At 39.3% G+C, this 15,069-nt stretch overlaps 1 protein-coding gene across 2 annotated transcripts; it reads left to right on the top strand.

Annotated features, from left to right (window-relative positions):
* The first annotated feature begins 1,782 nt into the window (after nucleotides 1–1,782).
* LOC146463654 (uncharacterized) lies at nucleotides 1,783–12,794 on the top strand. Of its 2 annotated transcripts, none has more exons than XM_085084072.1 (11): nucleotides 1,783–1,966; nucleotides 3,626–3,732; nucleotides 5,005–5,075; nucleotides 5,164–5,209; nucleotides 5,951–6,136; nucleotides 6,235–6,290; nucleotides 7,123–7,288; nucleotides 7,384–7,417; nucleotides 9,953–10,004; nucleotides 11,089–11,202; nucleotides 12,244–12,794. In XM_085084072.1, the coding sequence occupies exons 1-11, from the start codon at nucleotides 1,888–1,890 to the stop codon at nucleotides 12,323–12,325; spliced, it is 993 nt and encodes a 330-aa protein (XP_084940198.1). In that variant the 5' UTR covers nucleotides 1,783–1,887; the 3' UTR covers nucleotides 12,326–12,794. The 2 variants fall into 2 exon arrangements, with proteins under 2 accessions (XP_084940198.1, XP_084940199.1); XM_085084073.1 differs by lacking the exon at nucleotides 1,783–1,966 and adding an exon at nucleotides 3,271–3,454.
* Nucleotides 12,795–15,069: the final 2,275 nt, after the last annotated feature.

The raw sequence follows: 15,069 nt of genomic DNA, 5'->3' as shown, positions 1-15,069 counted from the left end.
GATCTGTTTACTTATTGATAAATAACAGCGGGCCCAAAAATAGCAGACTTTCGCTTCCCTTCACGCTTCGCCTGTTTCTTCTAGGACAGAACGCTATAAATAGCTTCATAATACAGTGGAACCTCTCCTTACGGACACCTCTATAATACAGACACCTCTCTATTACGGACAGTTCACTTGGTCCCTGAGAGACCGAAATCCATATAAAGTCTACTTCTCTAAAACGGACACCTCGATAATACGGATACTTATTCCTGTCCCCTTGGTGTCCGTAATAAAGAGGTTCGACTGTAGATGCCCTTGGAAGTTAAAATTAATTAAGGTCGCGTTCAACTTAATTACCCCATTCCGGGGAATTAATGGAGCGAAGGCCCTCTATATTTCTAAAAATCAAATGTTAGAACCACCTTGTACAGCATAATAAACAGTACCACAGCAAAGTACTGTTCACTAGCTTTCATTTGAATGGTCACACTTAGGATTTCATGTACAGACTCAAAATAGAACCACCTGGTACAGCATAATAAACAACACCACAGGAAAGTACTGCCCAGTGGCTTTCATTTGAATGGTCACACTTTAGGATTTCATCCACAGACTCAAAAGGTAGAACCACCTTGTACAGCATAGTAAACAGCACCACAGGAAAGTTTTGCTCAGTGGCTTTCATTTGAATGGTCACACTTTAGGATTTCATCCACAGACTCAAAAGTAAGAACCACCTTGTACAGCATAATAAACAGCACCACAGGAGAGTACTGCTCAGTAGCTTTCATTTGAGTGGTCACACTTCAGGATTTCATCCACCGACTCAAAAGTTAGAACCACCTTGGACAGCATAATAAACAGCACCACAGGAAAGTACTGCTCAGTAGCTTTCATTTGAATGGTCAAAATTTCATCCGCAGTCTCAAAATTTGGACAGTATAACAAATAGCACCACCACTGCAAATGCCTTGTTTTTGTCACGCCTCATCACGCACTTGTACTTCCGGGGCATGAGCTACTCTCTGCCGACACTGCTGAAGTTCTATTATTTTTATAAACATGTGCAGCACTAAACACGTGTAGCGCTAATGTATATGAAGACGTGACCGATGAATACTAGCTAAGTCCTCTAAATATCGAGTTATTCCTTTACCACTATATTGATTGTAACAAATACTCAGGCTTCAACTTTTTGTCAGGTAGCTTTACTGTTGTCATTGGAGAGATTTAAAACTGCTTTTTACGCCAAACGGCAGAAATGAACACGTGACCATCTTTATCGTACATTTGCCGCTTAGTAAAATTGAGTCGTTTTGCGTTGGCATCAGAGGTAAGAATTATTTTGCAATATTCTCATCTATGGACTTTTTTTTTTTTTTCAAGAAAACACGAACGTGAATATCATGTTTTCCGTTTAATTTGCCGTAAGCGTGATTCGAAATCTCTATTCATTCAGCTCTTTCAACGAGAAGTGGCTTGTTTTTGTCACGCCTCATCACGCACTTATTGCGGAAGTCCAGTGTGGTAAATCATGATTTATACTTCCAGACAATCTAAAATAAATTTGGTGGGATATTAGATCGGGCTTTTAAGAAAATCCCGAGCTGGGATGGAGGTTTGTACGAGTTTCTCTTTTTGTGCCCTGGAGCAGGAGCTCAAAGTCAACGCCTGCTCAGGGAATAAGTGAACAAGAGAAAACACGTGAATTACTATTTTTGAAAGGTCACCGAATCGGGTCGTTAAGTGACAATACTTGCATTGCGTCAACGGAAGTTCTTAATGTTAAGGCATGCTTTTAATTAAAGGAATCACAGTTTCAAGACGCATTTAAACTTCACAGTGGAGAGAGTACAGAGTTAGCGAGCGAGCATTGATGAGAAATTTTATTTCTGGCTAAAGATGTCTGCTGTATGTACCGACGAAAGTGTAAGAATGTTGGTCGCTGGTCCTGGAAAATTCTCGCACGAGAAGCAGAAGGGTAAGTTGGATTACAACATAATTTGCAATGTGTTCAAAGGAAGTTGAAGCATAACACTGTTAGCGAAGGAAAGTTTGAAAATCCCAGTTGGTATCAGGGCAAGGAATTTAAGAACAGTTTATATAGGTTTAAAGGAGAAATTGAAGTTTGCAGACTTGTGTTGGCGATACAGGCTGATGTAGGTTGGCGTGTTTTGGCGCCACAACAACGGTTGGCAGACGTCCCGAGAAACTGCTACCAAGAAATAGCGCGGCCTGACCGCTCCTGTGATCCAAAATCAGTAACGTGTTGACAATCACTGCTAAACAATCAAATGGAAGAGATCTGATGCTCTTCTCAAATTAGTTTCAAATTAAATAAAAGAACATGGACTTTCGTACCCAGAGAAAAAAAAACATTTGGTAAAATCAATCACGTTCTGCAATCTGATTGGTCAAGGAAAATCGTCCGATGCAAGTCACGTCAACCATTTTTACATTTGCTTTGCATGCGCGCATACGCATGACTTACAGAAACACTCTCAACAACGTTAATCGTTAAACATTTTGTGTGCCACTGTGTGTTGGCGAACTGCCATTTGACTTGTAAACCTTTTGTTCGCATTCACAACGCTAGAGAGAAGGTTACGAAAGATGTTAGACCACCAGCTCGGGTTTCAATAGGATCCATGCAATAACGAAAGTTTTGAGTGTAAAAACACGCTTTCTTTCGACCTCTGGAGTTTTCCCAAATGCAGTTTGACGTTTAGTGAATTTAGTATCGACTCATTAAAAAGACAATGCTACTTTCTTTAGAATTTAAACTCTTTCCAAAACTAATACCACAGTAAGGATACTTCCTTAACGTTTCTGGTCTAAATTTTGCGTTTTTCCTATTAACACTACTGACTCATCAAACTAGAGTGACAATTTTCGCTTTTTAAAACACGTTTTAAAATTAACAGTTATCTAAATTGGTAATTCGTCTTGTGAAATCCGCTCTAAATTTGCTGAATTCGTCGTCACAAGTGCTAGAAAATCTTCATTACTTTTAACGTCGCAAAAAGATGAAAGGCTTATATGGAGATGGGTGGAGAATTGATGAAAACATAACCGAACAAGGCGCAACAAACTATATACTTAAGAACTAGGCTCACTTACCAGCTGAAAACTGAACTTAAAGCTTAACTGATCCTAGATAAGTCACAACCCTTCTTAAAACCTCTTAACCAAAATCCTTTCACTCTCTGCTATTGTGACGTCATGTTTCTGTGACTACGTTTTAACAACTATGGCGCTAGCCTCGTTCCCAGAGTCCTCTAGGAACAAGGTTGAGAATGCGCACGTTTAGCGCAAAATTCAACTATTGTGACGTGTTTTAATCCACAGCTTTTTACTCAAAAGCGCGCCGTCGTTAATTTTTTTCTTACTTGAGCATTTTGCTAATGACTGTCGCCCGATGAACTTATACCCACGTGACCAGATAGCAAAGAGCCAATCACACGCAAAGGTAAGCATCACGAGGAACCAATCAGAACTTGAAGCAAAACAGGCAAATGAAACCAAGCGCGGGAAAAGTCACGTGAATGTAGGAAACACTTAACGACGCGGTCCTTGACCACGAAACTGCCTTGAAACTGTTTCGGTTTTGAGGTTAATTTTTTTTTGGTTTATATTTTAGCCAAGATACCTGTTACTATGACTGAATTAAAACAAGAAGTGTCTTTATCTGACATATACAAGAACAAATTGAGAATCGATGAATTCTATCAGTCTACGCCATGTACGGTGAGTAACTTTTCCTATTTGTCGCTTAAACGATATGAACTTCACTTTCTTTTGTTTGCTGGTTTTATCCGTTTTCAAGATCATACGATTATGGGCATTTTAAAATTTAGGACCGTCAACAAATAAACGAGAAGGACAAGGGGAAAGGACAAGGAGGGTTTTTTTTAGGTAATTCAGATTGATTCCTTTCACCTTTGAAATGAAATGCATGGCATGACATTTGTTTATTTTTTACTGAGGATAATTATTCGAAAGAAAAAGGGAAAAACTTGAGAACAAATATGATATAAAAGCAAGACTGATTTCTTGGTTAGGGAAATATATTGAAGGATCCAAAATTTTGAAAGGCAAAGCCATTCTTCCTCAAGGTTTTACAGATAATGACCCAAGGAAGATCCCGTTATCGTTGGCCAGAGGATGGACATGAAAGTACTATTAAAACGGAAACCAAAACACGAGATATATTTAATTTCCTTTCTTTGACGCGAAAATGTCAGCCGACGTTTGACCGCGGATATTGTCGTTTTCGAGAAATGAACAGTTTTCCTTTTACTCGAGTTTCGTAGCCTGCGTGGCAGTCGCAATCGGGAAGGGGGAAGGGGGTGGCCATTGGAGCGAGAAAAAGTGAGAGGGGAACAGTTCCCCTTCACTTTTTCTCGCTTCAATCGCTCCCCCTCCCCGATTACGCCAACGAGTTCCGAGGATCAAATGTTGAAGCACAAATAACACTGTTTTGTTTTTGTTTTTTTAATCCGAGGGGGTGCTTGCCTCCCACGCAGTCGTTTTCAGGAACCGCAGTATTAACCTCCTCCAGTGAATACTTTTTTAGTTATGCTGCAAACAAGCGTTGGAAATAAGCTGAGCGATAACCATCTCATGTTCAACAAGCGTAAGAGATATTGGTAAATCTTGCTGATTTTATTTACAAGATCGACCGGAAGACGATTTCATGGCCGCTCTTTCTCGGGCATGGTATAATGGCTGATATCCTATGGACGCTTAGCCAATTAAAACTCTGGAATTTAATTCCAAAGTTTTGATTCGCTTAGCGTCCATAATGCATTATCTTGTGATGTGTCACGTGACGCATTTTAACCAATTACAGGCAAATGAAACTGTTTATTGGATTATAAAAGAAATAAGAATCTTTCACAGGGAAACGAAAATATTTGAATGGTTATAAAAGAAAATATCATTTCATTCCTTCTTGTTCATGCTTTGTCGTCACTGCATCAGATCTACAGATTTCTTACTGTTGTATCTCTTTAACAGAAAACCTGCTTCGGTGTTGATTTTGGTTTTGAAGTCACCCTAAAGGAAGAAAATCTCTCACCAACCGGCAGGTATTATCCATTTTTAGTTTTCCATTTATAATCTGTGTCAATTCACTTTTTTGCTTAATCCATCAACCATTTTTTTTTTCACTTATAGTTACTTTGACAGGGCAGTGCTAAACTCTCTTCTGATCTTACCAGAGGTAAGAAGTCTAAAACAGTTTTTTTTAGACTGCAAGTCATTCTCATTTCAACGCCTAAATTTTTTTGATCAGCGGTTGAATTGAAAAATGCGAGAGTCCTGGAGACGAGTACGCATTCCAAGCAGTCTCTTTTAGCCAGCGTGCTCCAACAAGCATTGGATTGATCATGACCAAGCGAGGAAACCGCGAGCAATCTCTGCTCGTCTTTACAATTAATTTCCAAGCAGTATGCGGGAAGTTTCAGATCATGAATGACCTCGCTCACCACTAGTCTCCCAAAAACTCAGTAGCTGGTGAATGCAACCAGTGTGTTCAAGGTCTTGGGTCTGATTCCTGTAGAGACTCAGCTCAGTTTTTTTTTTGTCCTGTGCTGCACGGCGACAAGATGAAACATTTCATCTTTCAATAACATAAGAAGGTCGAGAACGCGTTTTGTATGCATTCACGCAATACACGATCATCCATCCCCGGTCGAAAGTTTATGTCTAACACTCTACACTGTAAAAACAAAAGCATTCTTTCTCCAGATTTGGTGTAAAGCTGTGGAGTGAGATACCATACCATCATAGACGTTCACACAATAAATTTTTAAAAAGAGTGTTTCACTAAACACTCTCTAATATTGTTGTAAAAGAAGACGACTATAATTGAAACGCCCATGACATGTAGAACATCTAGCTTTTATTTCATCTTATACCCTTTCCTTTGCTTGTAAATGAAGGTCCATCTTTGTGATTACAGGATCAGCGACGGCGTGGCGTTATCACAGCTTCAGAATGCAGGCCCTTTATCCGAGCCCTTTTCCATTATGGTCCTAAGTTTGGCATCCCAGTGACCTTGGTTGTTCCACTTGGCAGTGAAATACAGAAACAAATATGGAGTCAACCTGGGCGGGTCATCGTAAGCTGCGGTAACGATTTGCAAGAGGTAAAATGACAGTTACTTTCGTCGCGCTGGGTTCATCATGATTTCCAAATCTGACTGATCATTTTGCAGAGCAATCCTTATATTTTCTGTATTTTTAGGCAAAGAGGTGCGCCGCAGAACTTTCCAGGGGAGTTAGACTTGAATACATAGACAGGTGATTATCTTGAAGTTTATTTTCAAAGCAGTTATCTCCCATTATTATTCAACACATTGTAACACTGCCCAAATATGGTCATGGTGCACTAAATATTCGTTGTCCACAGTCAACAGGTATCCTGCGATATTCGTAGTTTCGTGTCTCGGGGAGAAAAAATATCAAACTAAATATCGTCTCCTTTTTTTTGTACAATAAAGTTGTGCTCTGTTATCAATGTGTTGAATAATTCAACAATTTTCCTGCTCAAATTTGTGGAATATCTCCTGATTTTAGCCAACTCGGCAAACGGCCTCGTCGGCTAAGGATCAAGTGATATTCCATACGATTTCGCAGGATAATTCATTATTGTTAATTATTTCCTCTTCTTCTTTCTCCTCGTTTTCATTAGGGGCGGTGCCTACTAATACAGAAGTATTTTTGCGCAGTTTATGACTATGCGGGAAAAGCAGATCTTAGTAAGGGCTATTGGAATCTAAAAAGAAAACTGGGGGTAACCATGCATTTTTTTAGAGATAATTAAGCAACAATAATTCTAAAAAGCTGTTAAATATAAAGGAATGTGTGGCGTTTTTTTCCAAATTGAAGCTTTGTTATCTCTGAAAAATTCATGGTTACCCCCAATTTTCTTTTTGGATACAAAGAGCACTTGCTAAGTTCTGCTTTCTCTGCATAGTTTTAAACCGCGCAAAAATATCCCTGTATTAGTAGGCACCACCCATAGGAAACCCGAGTATCTCGAGATGCGCAGAACATATGCGCAGTAACAAAAGTGGTTGCAATTTCTGATTGGTCTGTTGTTGAGTTTCAAAGTCAACTTGTTATTCCGTAGTGATCACAGCCCTACCATGCTGGAAGGCCTGGGGACCCTGGGCTTGGAGATCCTGGAACAATGTGGATCTAAATTCGACGCCATCATCGTGCCTGGTAACGACAAGAACCTCTTGACAGCACTCAGATGTTCTGTGAAGAGAATTTTTCCTCATGTTCGGATCATAGTAAGCAGGTCATTTTTTAAATCAGTTTTTCTTAACTTCAGATTTTAAAAATATGTGCTCGTGACTAATTTTATTGGCATATTCTGATATATCAGGGAATTCTCACCAACGATAAAGACCTTACACGAGGTAAGATACCGATAAAAAATTATTACATAGTTAAAGCCCTTGAAATACTGAGGCCGGCTGACCCCTCAGACTCCCTAAACAGGCTGAGTCAGCTAGTTTCCGTTCAGACAATACGCAGTTGAATCATATTTTGTCGTTCATGAAGTACAAGCTCCTCAGATCTCGTTGAATAATTGTAAACCGTCTTTTCCTTTTTATAATAAAGCATTATTGATCTCGGGTGGAACAAAATTTCTGTGGAAACAATCAGCGATAAAACGTTACGAAAGTTTTGGCTCAGAACGATTCAAGCTCTCAAGTTTGGCAACTCTTACATAAATTTTACGTCCAAATCTTCTTACTTGGGAGTTTTAGTTGACCACAAGTTGAACTGGAAACACCAAGCTAAATCTCTCCACTCTAAATTTGGAGGGAAACTAAAATTCTTGAAATCAAAGATAGGCCTGCGTACCTGTGTTCTTGAAGAAAGCTATTATAAGGGCATTGTTCCAAGTATCACTCACTGCATTGCTCTCTGGGGATCCTGTTCATCGTCTTTATTTAATGACCTGGAGCATTTGCACATCCAAGCAGCAAAACTAATCCATAAACTACTTTATTTATTTATTTAATTCAATATTTATCCAGGGGCATCCAATTTAGCAGAGCTAGTTTAAATGGAGCCCTGACACAGCACAAGACAAAACACAAAACATTGAAACAAAAAAAAAGCAAATAAAAAACTAGAAAAATAATTAAGTTATAAATGCAGCATGTACCGCGGGCGTTACTGCTTAAGGTGGCACTTTAGTTTGGTTTTAAATTTACTGAACGCCACTACCTGTCTAATGGTTCTCGGGATGGTGTTATAAGTTCGAGCACCGTTTATTCTGAAGCTCCCCTGATATTTAGCAGTTTTTGCGAAGGGAGGGCGCAACAAATCACGGCTTCTGGTGTTATAGTCATGGTAAAGATGCGCGTGCCTAAACTCTGAAAGTAAGTACGAAGGCGCTATTCCGTGAAGACATTTATGGACTAAAAGGCATTTGAGATAATTTCTGCGCGCTTGTAGGTTGGGCCAACCAAGTGTTGATTTTAATTCCTCAGCCCCGACTGATCGACCTTCAATAATGCATGCAGCACGTCTATTTAGCTTATCTAGGTAATCTTTGCTTCCAGCCCCACAACTGTCCCAGACAGGCGAACAGTAATCAAATAATGGCAAAACTATAGTATTGTAGAGCATTAGGCAAGTTGGCTTGGGGAGAACCTTACGCGCTCGACGCAGAACACCTAATCTTGACGAGATCTTGTTACCAATATATTCTATGTGGTCCTTCCAAGATAGAGTGTTGTCTAGGAGGACCCCAAGGTACTTGAACTTGTTCACCCTTTCTAAACGCGTGTTATTGATTTCTATAACTAGATCGTCAGCCTCTGCGGTCCTCTGATGGGTACCAACAAGCATAATCTTCGTTTTCTCAAGATTAAGTATTAAAAAATTAGCATGAAGCCAGCTTAGGACATCAGTTAGGCCATCAGTTAACCGAGCTTGAATTTCACTGACAGACTTGCTCGCAAAATAGATAAGTGTATCATCAGCATAAAGCTCAACACTACAACCTTGAACCGCCAAGGGTAGGTCATTTATGTAGATAATAAAGAGTAAAGGACCGAGTACGCTACCCTGGGGGACCCCAAAAGGTATAGGCTGGGGTTCAGACAAGAGCCCATTTACGCAAACACTTTGAGTGCGTGTAGTTAAATAGGACCTAAACCATTGGACAGCGGAGCGATTCATTCCTAGTAAAGCTAACTTATCTAGCATGATGTTATGATCTAAGGTGTCAAAGGCCTTACTTAGGTCTAAAAATATAAGGCCAGTTAATAGTCCTTTGTCAATGTTTTCAAGCAGAGTGTTTGTCACGTGTGTGAGGCATGTGGATGTTGAATGAAATGGGCGGAAGCCAGATTGGAGAGGAGAAAGAAGCTTATGCTCCTGTAAATAGTTGTAGACCATACGGTGGACAGCCCGTTCAAGTATCTTGGAGAAGACGGGAAGTACTGAGATTGGCCGAAAGTTTGACGGGTCCGATTTCGATCCAGCTTTACCTAGTGGAACGTCTTAAATCTGCTAAATAGAAGCCATTGGGAGTCCTTTCTCTTCCTCTCCTCTCTAACGGCAAATGTTGTCAAGCACCCAGATTTTGGGTGCCACGAAGCCAGCCTTTACCAGGGTTCTTTCCCGAGGGACCGGAGGAAGGGAGAGGACCCTGGGAACGAGGTTGTGAATGATTTGATCTCCAGCATAGGCTCGTAATGTGTGCAGACTTGTCGATTGTCGTCTAATGTCGTTCCCAGTGTGTGTCAGAAATCCGCGGTGTTACTAAATTTGGACGTTAACAATATAAACTTATCATGGCATCTTTTAAATTTACTTGAACCCAGTGGTAACAGCAGTCTATCAAGAGTGGTATTTTTTAATTGTCAACTATAACATGTTGTAATCATTTTCCAGCCTGTCTTTATATCACAACCATTATTTCATCATTTAAGGTTCCAATTTGCCGACCACGAGTAACGTATCAGACGATATACTACAAGTCGGGTGAGTATGAAATATCTTCGCGCGCTATATATTGAAGTAATGACTTCCGCAAAACAACACACAAACCACATGAAACATTACGATGGCCGTAGCTTTGATTCCATGTGTTCAGTCATAGCTTACCATTGAGTGACTTTTATATCTACACTGAGGAACGAATCACATGCTGCCTTCTAGTTGTCGTTTTTAATAGCTGAGATAACTTTCAGAAATGTATACTCTTCTAACAACAACAACAATTTATTTTTATAAATTCAGTTTACATAAGGGAATAGCCACAAAGCTAGTCGAGGCGAGACAAGACGAGCACGAGAACATGATGGAAAAAAATTACAGTATCTAACAAACACGCTGGAAAACAGAAAAAAAACTTTACATAACGGCAGATTTAGACAAGGCTATGCATCAGAATTAAAATAAATTAAAGTAAATTTTTATTATCATTAATATTACATAGAGAAGAGATGAAAAGGGAAAAGGAGAATCAGATTATACTGGCAAAGAGAAGGATATGGATGATCAGTTTTTCATTTGGTGAATTATCGTTTCCATTTCAATATAGGAGTCTACGGTTTCAAGTATATCAAATAACTTTCCTTTTAGGGATTCTTTAAAAGATTTTTATGTACTTTTTTTTAGAGTTGCAGGTATCCCGTTCCAAATCTTGACCCCAACACGCGAGAATGCATTTCGTGTGGCATTAATGCGAGATTCCTTAGTATAAAAATGATCAGAGGTAGAGGAACGCGTTTTATAGGAATGGACAAAAAACGTTCGCTAAACCGAAAACATCAGCATATCAAATCACAAAAGTTTAATTCCCGACAAACACAAGAAACTGTCAAAGTACAAAACATCAACAATGGAATCTTTTATAATAGTCTTTTAATACAGACACAAAATTTTTTGGTAAAAGTGTAATTCTCATCTGCTCGGCGCTCTTTTGAATTCGCTCTGACGAAGGGCTTACGCTCGAAACGTCAGCACTGAATCTCTTTTCGCTGGCCAATTAACCGTCAGTTATCAACTCTGTTGATAAACCAAACATTCGCTCGTTTTAAATGTTTCTCCATTCCTCCGTTAGCAATGCGGATGTTTCCCAAGCCGTGATACGCATCTTTGAAGAGAAGGGCGAAGACGGTATAGCAGGATTGGCGGCCGCCATGTCTGCAAATCTCACCCAGTTACAAAACACAAGGTACGAAAAGAATTATTCCCAGGACCTAGAACGTAAGTATTTTCGCATAGTACCAAGTTGATTGTAGCTTTATTTGCAAAGGCGTTTTTAGCTACGGTTTAGAAAAGAATTGGAATCCTGTCTGACGTTTCCCTGAATAATCGTCCTTAGTCCGTCCACTCGAATAGAATTATACTGTGTTCTTTAAAACGTTTTTTTTTGTCCACCGCTCCCTATATAACTACTTGTCGACATAGTTAATAAAAGGCAATGGTTATGAAGCCTGACAAACTTCTTTGTTATGTGTGAACATATTTGCCCTTGACCGTGCATAGACCGCGCAACAGATTTTGTAATGTGTTGGAGCAACTGGCCAACAGAAACTTTCCTGTTAAGATGTTCAACTGCAGTGTGAACGTTAAAACAAAGGATTGTGCACGTTCGCGGCCCGTCCAACATAAATCGCAGCACCATTGTTGTCATGGCAAGTTTCATAACCAGTCCCTCAATAAACTATGCTGTCGACACTTGTCACAAAAATCGATCTTGTTACTTAACTCTTCTTATTTGCTGGTAAACAACGGGAAAGAGTTGAGAGTTCTGGGAGCGTAACTGGTTTAAAATTTGAAAGTCGTACTCGTCTTCAAATCTACTGAAGGTCCCTACGAGCACAACATAACCCTGTTCTCTTAAAACATAGGCATGCAAGCGTTCTATGGTATTGAAATAACCAATACCGACTATCGCCATTTTTCAAGCAGAACCTAGTAGTGTTGATTGCGCCTATTGGTCAATGATGTCGATCCACCACTAGTTCCCAGTGTCTCTCGGGTGTAATGTATGCAAAGCAAAATTAATGTCCGGTCATTGTTCAAAAATGATAGAGATGGTGGGTGCCCAAGATAGCCATAAAATAAAACCAGTATCCAAGGTAAACAGGAGATAGAAAGAGGTTTGACATTGTAAAAAGCTGTTGTATATTTTTTTATTGTATCCAAGGGTAACAGACTTAAATAGTACCCTTGATTTGACCTATTGATGTTTCATTCTTGATCCTTACAGGGTGGTGGTGGTGTCCTCTGAGTGCCTTGTTCCCGGTTTACTTCAACTAGAACAGGTTATAAACAAAGGCCCAACAGCTTGAGTGACTGTCATTGATCAGAGATGCTTAATTCAAGATGGGAAAAAGGAGAAAACCTTATTCATCTACTCAAGAATCGATATGGCACCAATGAACACTTCCAGCAGATGGACACCTAATCCAGTCAAGCTTCTACCACAGAGATACATACCGAAGTAATTCTGTTTAGGAGACATCTCTCCTAATTAAGTGGACACTCATTCATGGTCCCAGCCACACAAAGATGACAGCATTTTTAACCCCCCATAGATAAATGTAAACAGACACTCATTCAAGTTCAGCTACACAATGAAACAATACTTGGTCAGTTATTAAAAAACAGTTTAGCCGGTGTTTAACAAAACCACATTTTAAGTCATTTTCAATTTTGCCAAAAGTCATATCTAAACATTGTTTGCTGCTGACGGTAACAAGAAGGTTTGCATCGCAGACTAGAAAACTATTTATCTACTTAAAATAAACCACTTATTAACTGATTTGGAGGCCCACTGATTCTCTTAAGCCGCGGCTTAAGTTAGACTCTGTTTAAATAACTGGCCCAACATTTTTAATCTCCCATAAAATGGAATGTTCCCCCGATGATCACCAAAACATTTTTCATACTTTGTGAAGCAGATGAGGAGAGTATGGAAATTGACCAACCGTAGGATGTAATGTCTTCGTGTATCATCAAATTCTCAGAAATATCAAGTAAGGCATTTTATTAAAGTAGACCTTCTGCTTTAGTGTTTGGGCTGAAAATGAAAAAAAGAAGCTTAAAAACGCTTGTAAAAAATATATATAACTTCAATACCACTCTCCCACATAAAAACGTGTACCTTACATGTACAGTAGAACCCCGGTAACTCGAACTCTGTAGGGAGATGAAAAACTGTTCGAGTTACCGGGGGTTCAAGTTATCAGGGTAGATCGAAAATTCGACTTTTCATGTAAATAATTTATAGTTTATTGACTATCAGCACTTCCGTATACAACCCAGGGCAAATTAAACTTACTCTCATCAGAAACTGTAATTCCCATGTAAGCTGAGGCTTTCGGATCAAAAAAACATTTTAAAGAAAGAATTGGAACGCCTTGAGATGTGAACATTATAAACTTGTACTATGAACTTTTTGTTTTCTATGTGACAGCTTAACGGGCAGTACATGCGGTTTGACAAAAAGATCGAAAATGCTGCACTGATTAAAATAAAATTGCTTTTATTAGAAGTGTCAATTCCAGCGTTTTTTACCGATAAGATGACAGGACGAACCAATGGGATGACATCAGTGGTGAGTTGAAAGAATCAGAATTCGAGTTATCCCAAGGACGTTTTGTGACTTGGAAAAACTTCGATTTTTGGACAAAATAAAAATATTCTTTTAAAAGCTTCCAATCGAATCAGTGTGTCCAAAAACGTCCCCTGACACACTTTTTAGGCCTCCCAAAGGAACAGGGACAAAGAAATAGCCCACAAAAGATAAAGTCAGGGAAGGAGAAAACAGAAAATTCTTTGTCAGGACATTATCTGCACTTAAAAATGATTCCAAAGGAAATTTCACAAATCGCCGAGTTCCCAAGAGACATAAACAAGTGAAAAATGTCGACTTCAAAATTTAATCATTTTTCGCCAAAAACCATGGACTTACCCCTTGGAAAAAAGTCGATTTTTGGACGAAATACAAATATTCTTTTTTAAAAAAGCTTCAAATCGAATCAGTGTTTCTAAAAACGTCCCCTGAGAAACTTTTTAGGCCGCCCAAGGGACCAGGGACAAAGAAATAGCCCACAGAGGATGCCGAGTCAGGGTGAGAGTTAAACAAAAAACTTTTTGTCAGGGCGTTATTTGCACTTAAAAATGATTCCCAAGGGCGTTTTGCGACACTCTGAGATCCCTAGGGACATAAACAAGTGAAAAATGCAGACGTCAAAATTTGGCCATTTTTGACCTTAAAAAAAGTCAATTTTTGGACGAACAACAGATATTCTTTTAAATGCTTCCAATCGAATCAGTGTGTCAAAAAACGTCCCCTGAGACACTTTTTAGGCCTCACAAGGGACCAGGGACAAAGAAATAGGTCACAAATGATTAAGTCAGGGTGAGAGTTAAACAGAATATTCTTTGTCAGGGCGTTATTTGCACTTAAAAATGATTCCCAAGGACGTTTTGCGACACTCTAAGATCCCTAGGGACATAAACAAGTGAAAAATGCAGACTTCAAAATTTGGCCATTTTTGCCCAAAAAACCCTGGACTAACCCCTTAGAAAAAAGTCGAGTTTTGGACGAAAAACAAATTTTCTTTTAAATGCTTGCAATCGAATCAGTGTGTCCAAAAACGTCCCCTAAGACACTTTTTAGGCCTCCCAAGGGACCAGGGACAAAGAAATAGCCCATAAAAGATGAAGTCAGGTTGAGGGCAAAACAGAAAATTCTTTGTCAGGGCGTTATTTGCACTTAAAAATAATTCTCAGGGGCGTTTGGCGATACTCTGAAATCCCTAGGGTTATAAACAATTAAAAAATGCAGACTTCAAAATGAGGCCATTTTTGACCAGAAACCCTGGACTGACCCCTTAGGAAAACGTCGATATTTGGACGAAATACAAATATTCTTTTAAAAGCTTCGAAACAAATTAGTGTGTCCAAAAACGTCCCCTGAGACACTTTTTAGGCCTCCTAAGGGACCAGGGACAAAGAAATAGGCCACAAATGATTAAGTCAGGGTGAGAGTTAAACAGAAAATTCTTTGTCAGGGCGTTATTTGCAC

The sequence above is a fragment of the Pavona decussata genome, unplaced genomic scaffold (genome assembly GCF_977016875.1).
Source record: "Pavona decussata unplaced genomic scaffold, jaPavDecu1.1 SCAFFOLD_175, whole genome shotgun sequence".
NCBI classification, from domain to species: domain Eukaryota; kingdom Metazoa; phylum Cnidaria; class Anthozoa; order Scleractinia; family Agariciidae; genus Pavona; species Pavona decussata.
The sequence above is the reverse complement of the archived record's forward strand: the minus strand, read 5'-3'. Positions and strand labels throughout refer to the sequence as shown.

Excerpts from the sequence above, each read along its gene's own strand:
- LOC146463654 (XM_085084072.1), top strand. The coding sequence starts at position 1,888 with ATGTCTGCTGTATGTACCGACGAAAGTGTAAGAATGTTGGTCGCTGGT. Across the intron at positions 6,137-6,234 it reads GCGGTAACGATTTGCAAGAG|GCAAAGAGGTGCGCCGCAGA; the intron begins GTAAAATGACAG and ends CTGTATTTTTAG. Across the intron at positions 11,203-12,243 it reads ACCCAGTTACAAAACACAAG|GGTGGTGGTGGTGTCCTCTG; the intron begins GTACGAAAAGAA and ends TGATCCTTACAG.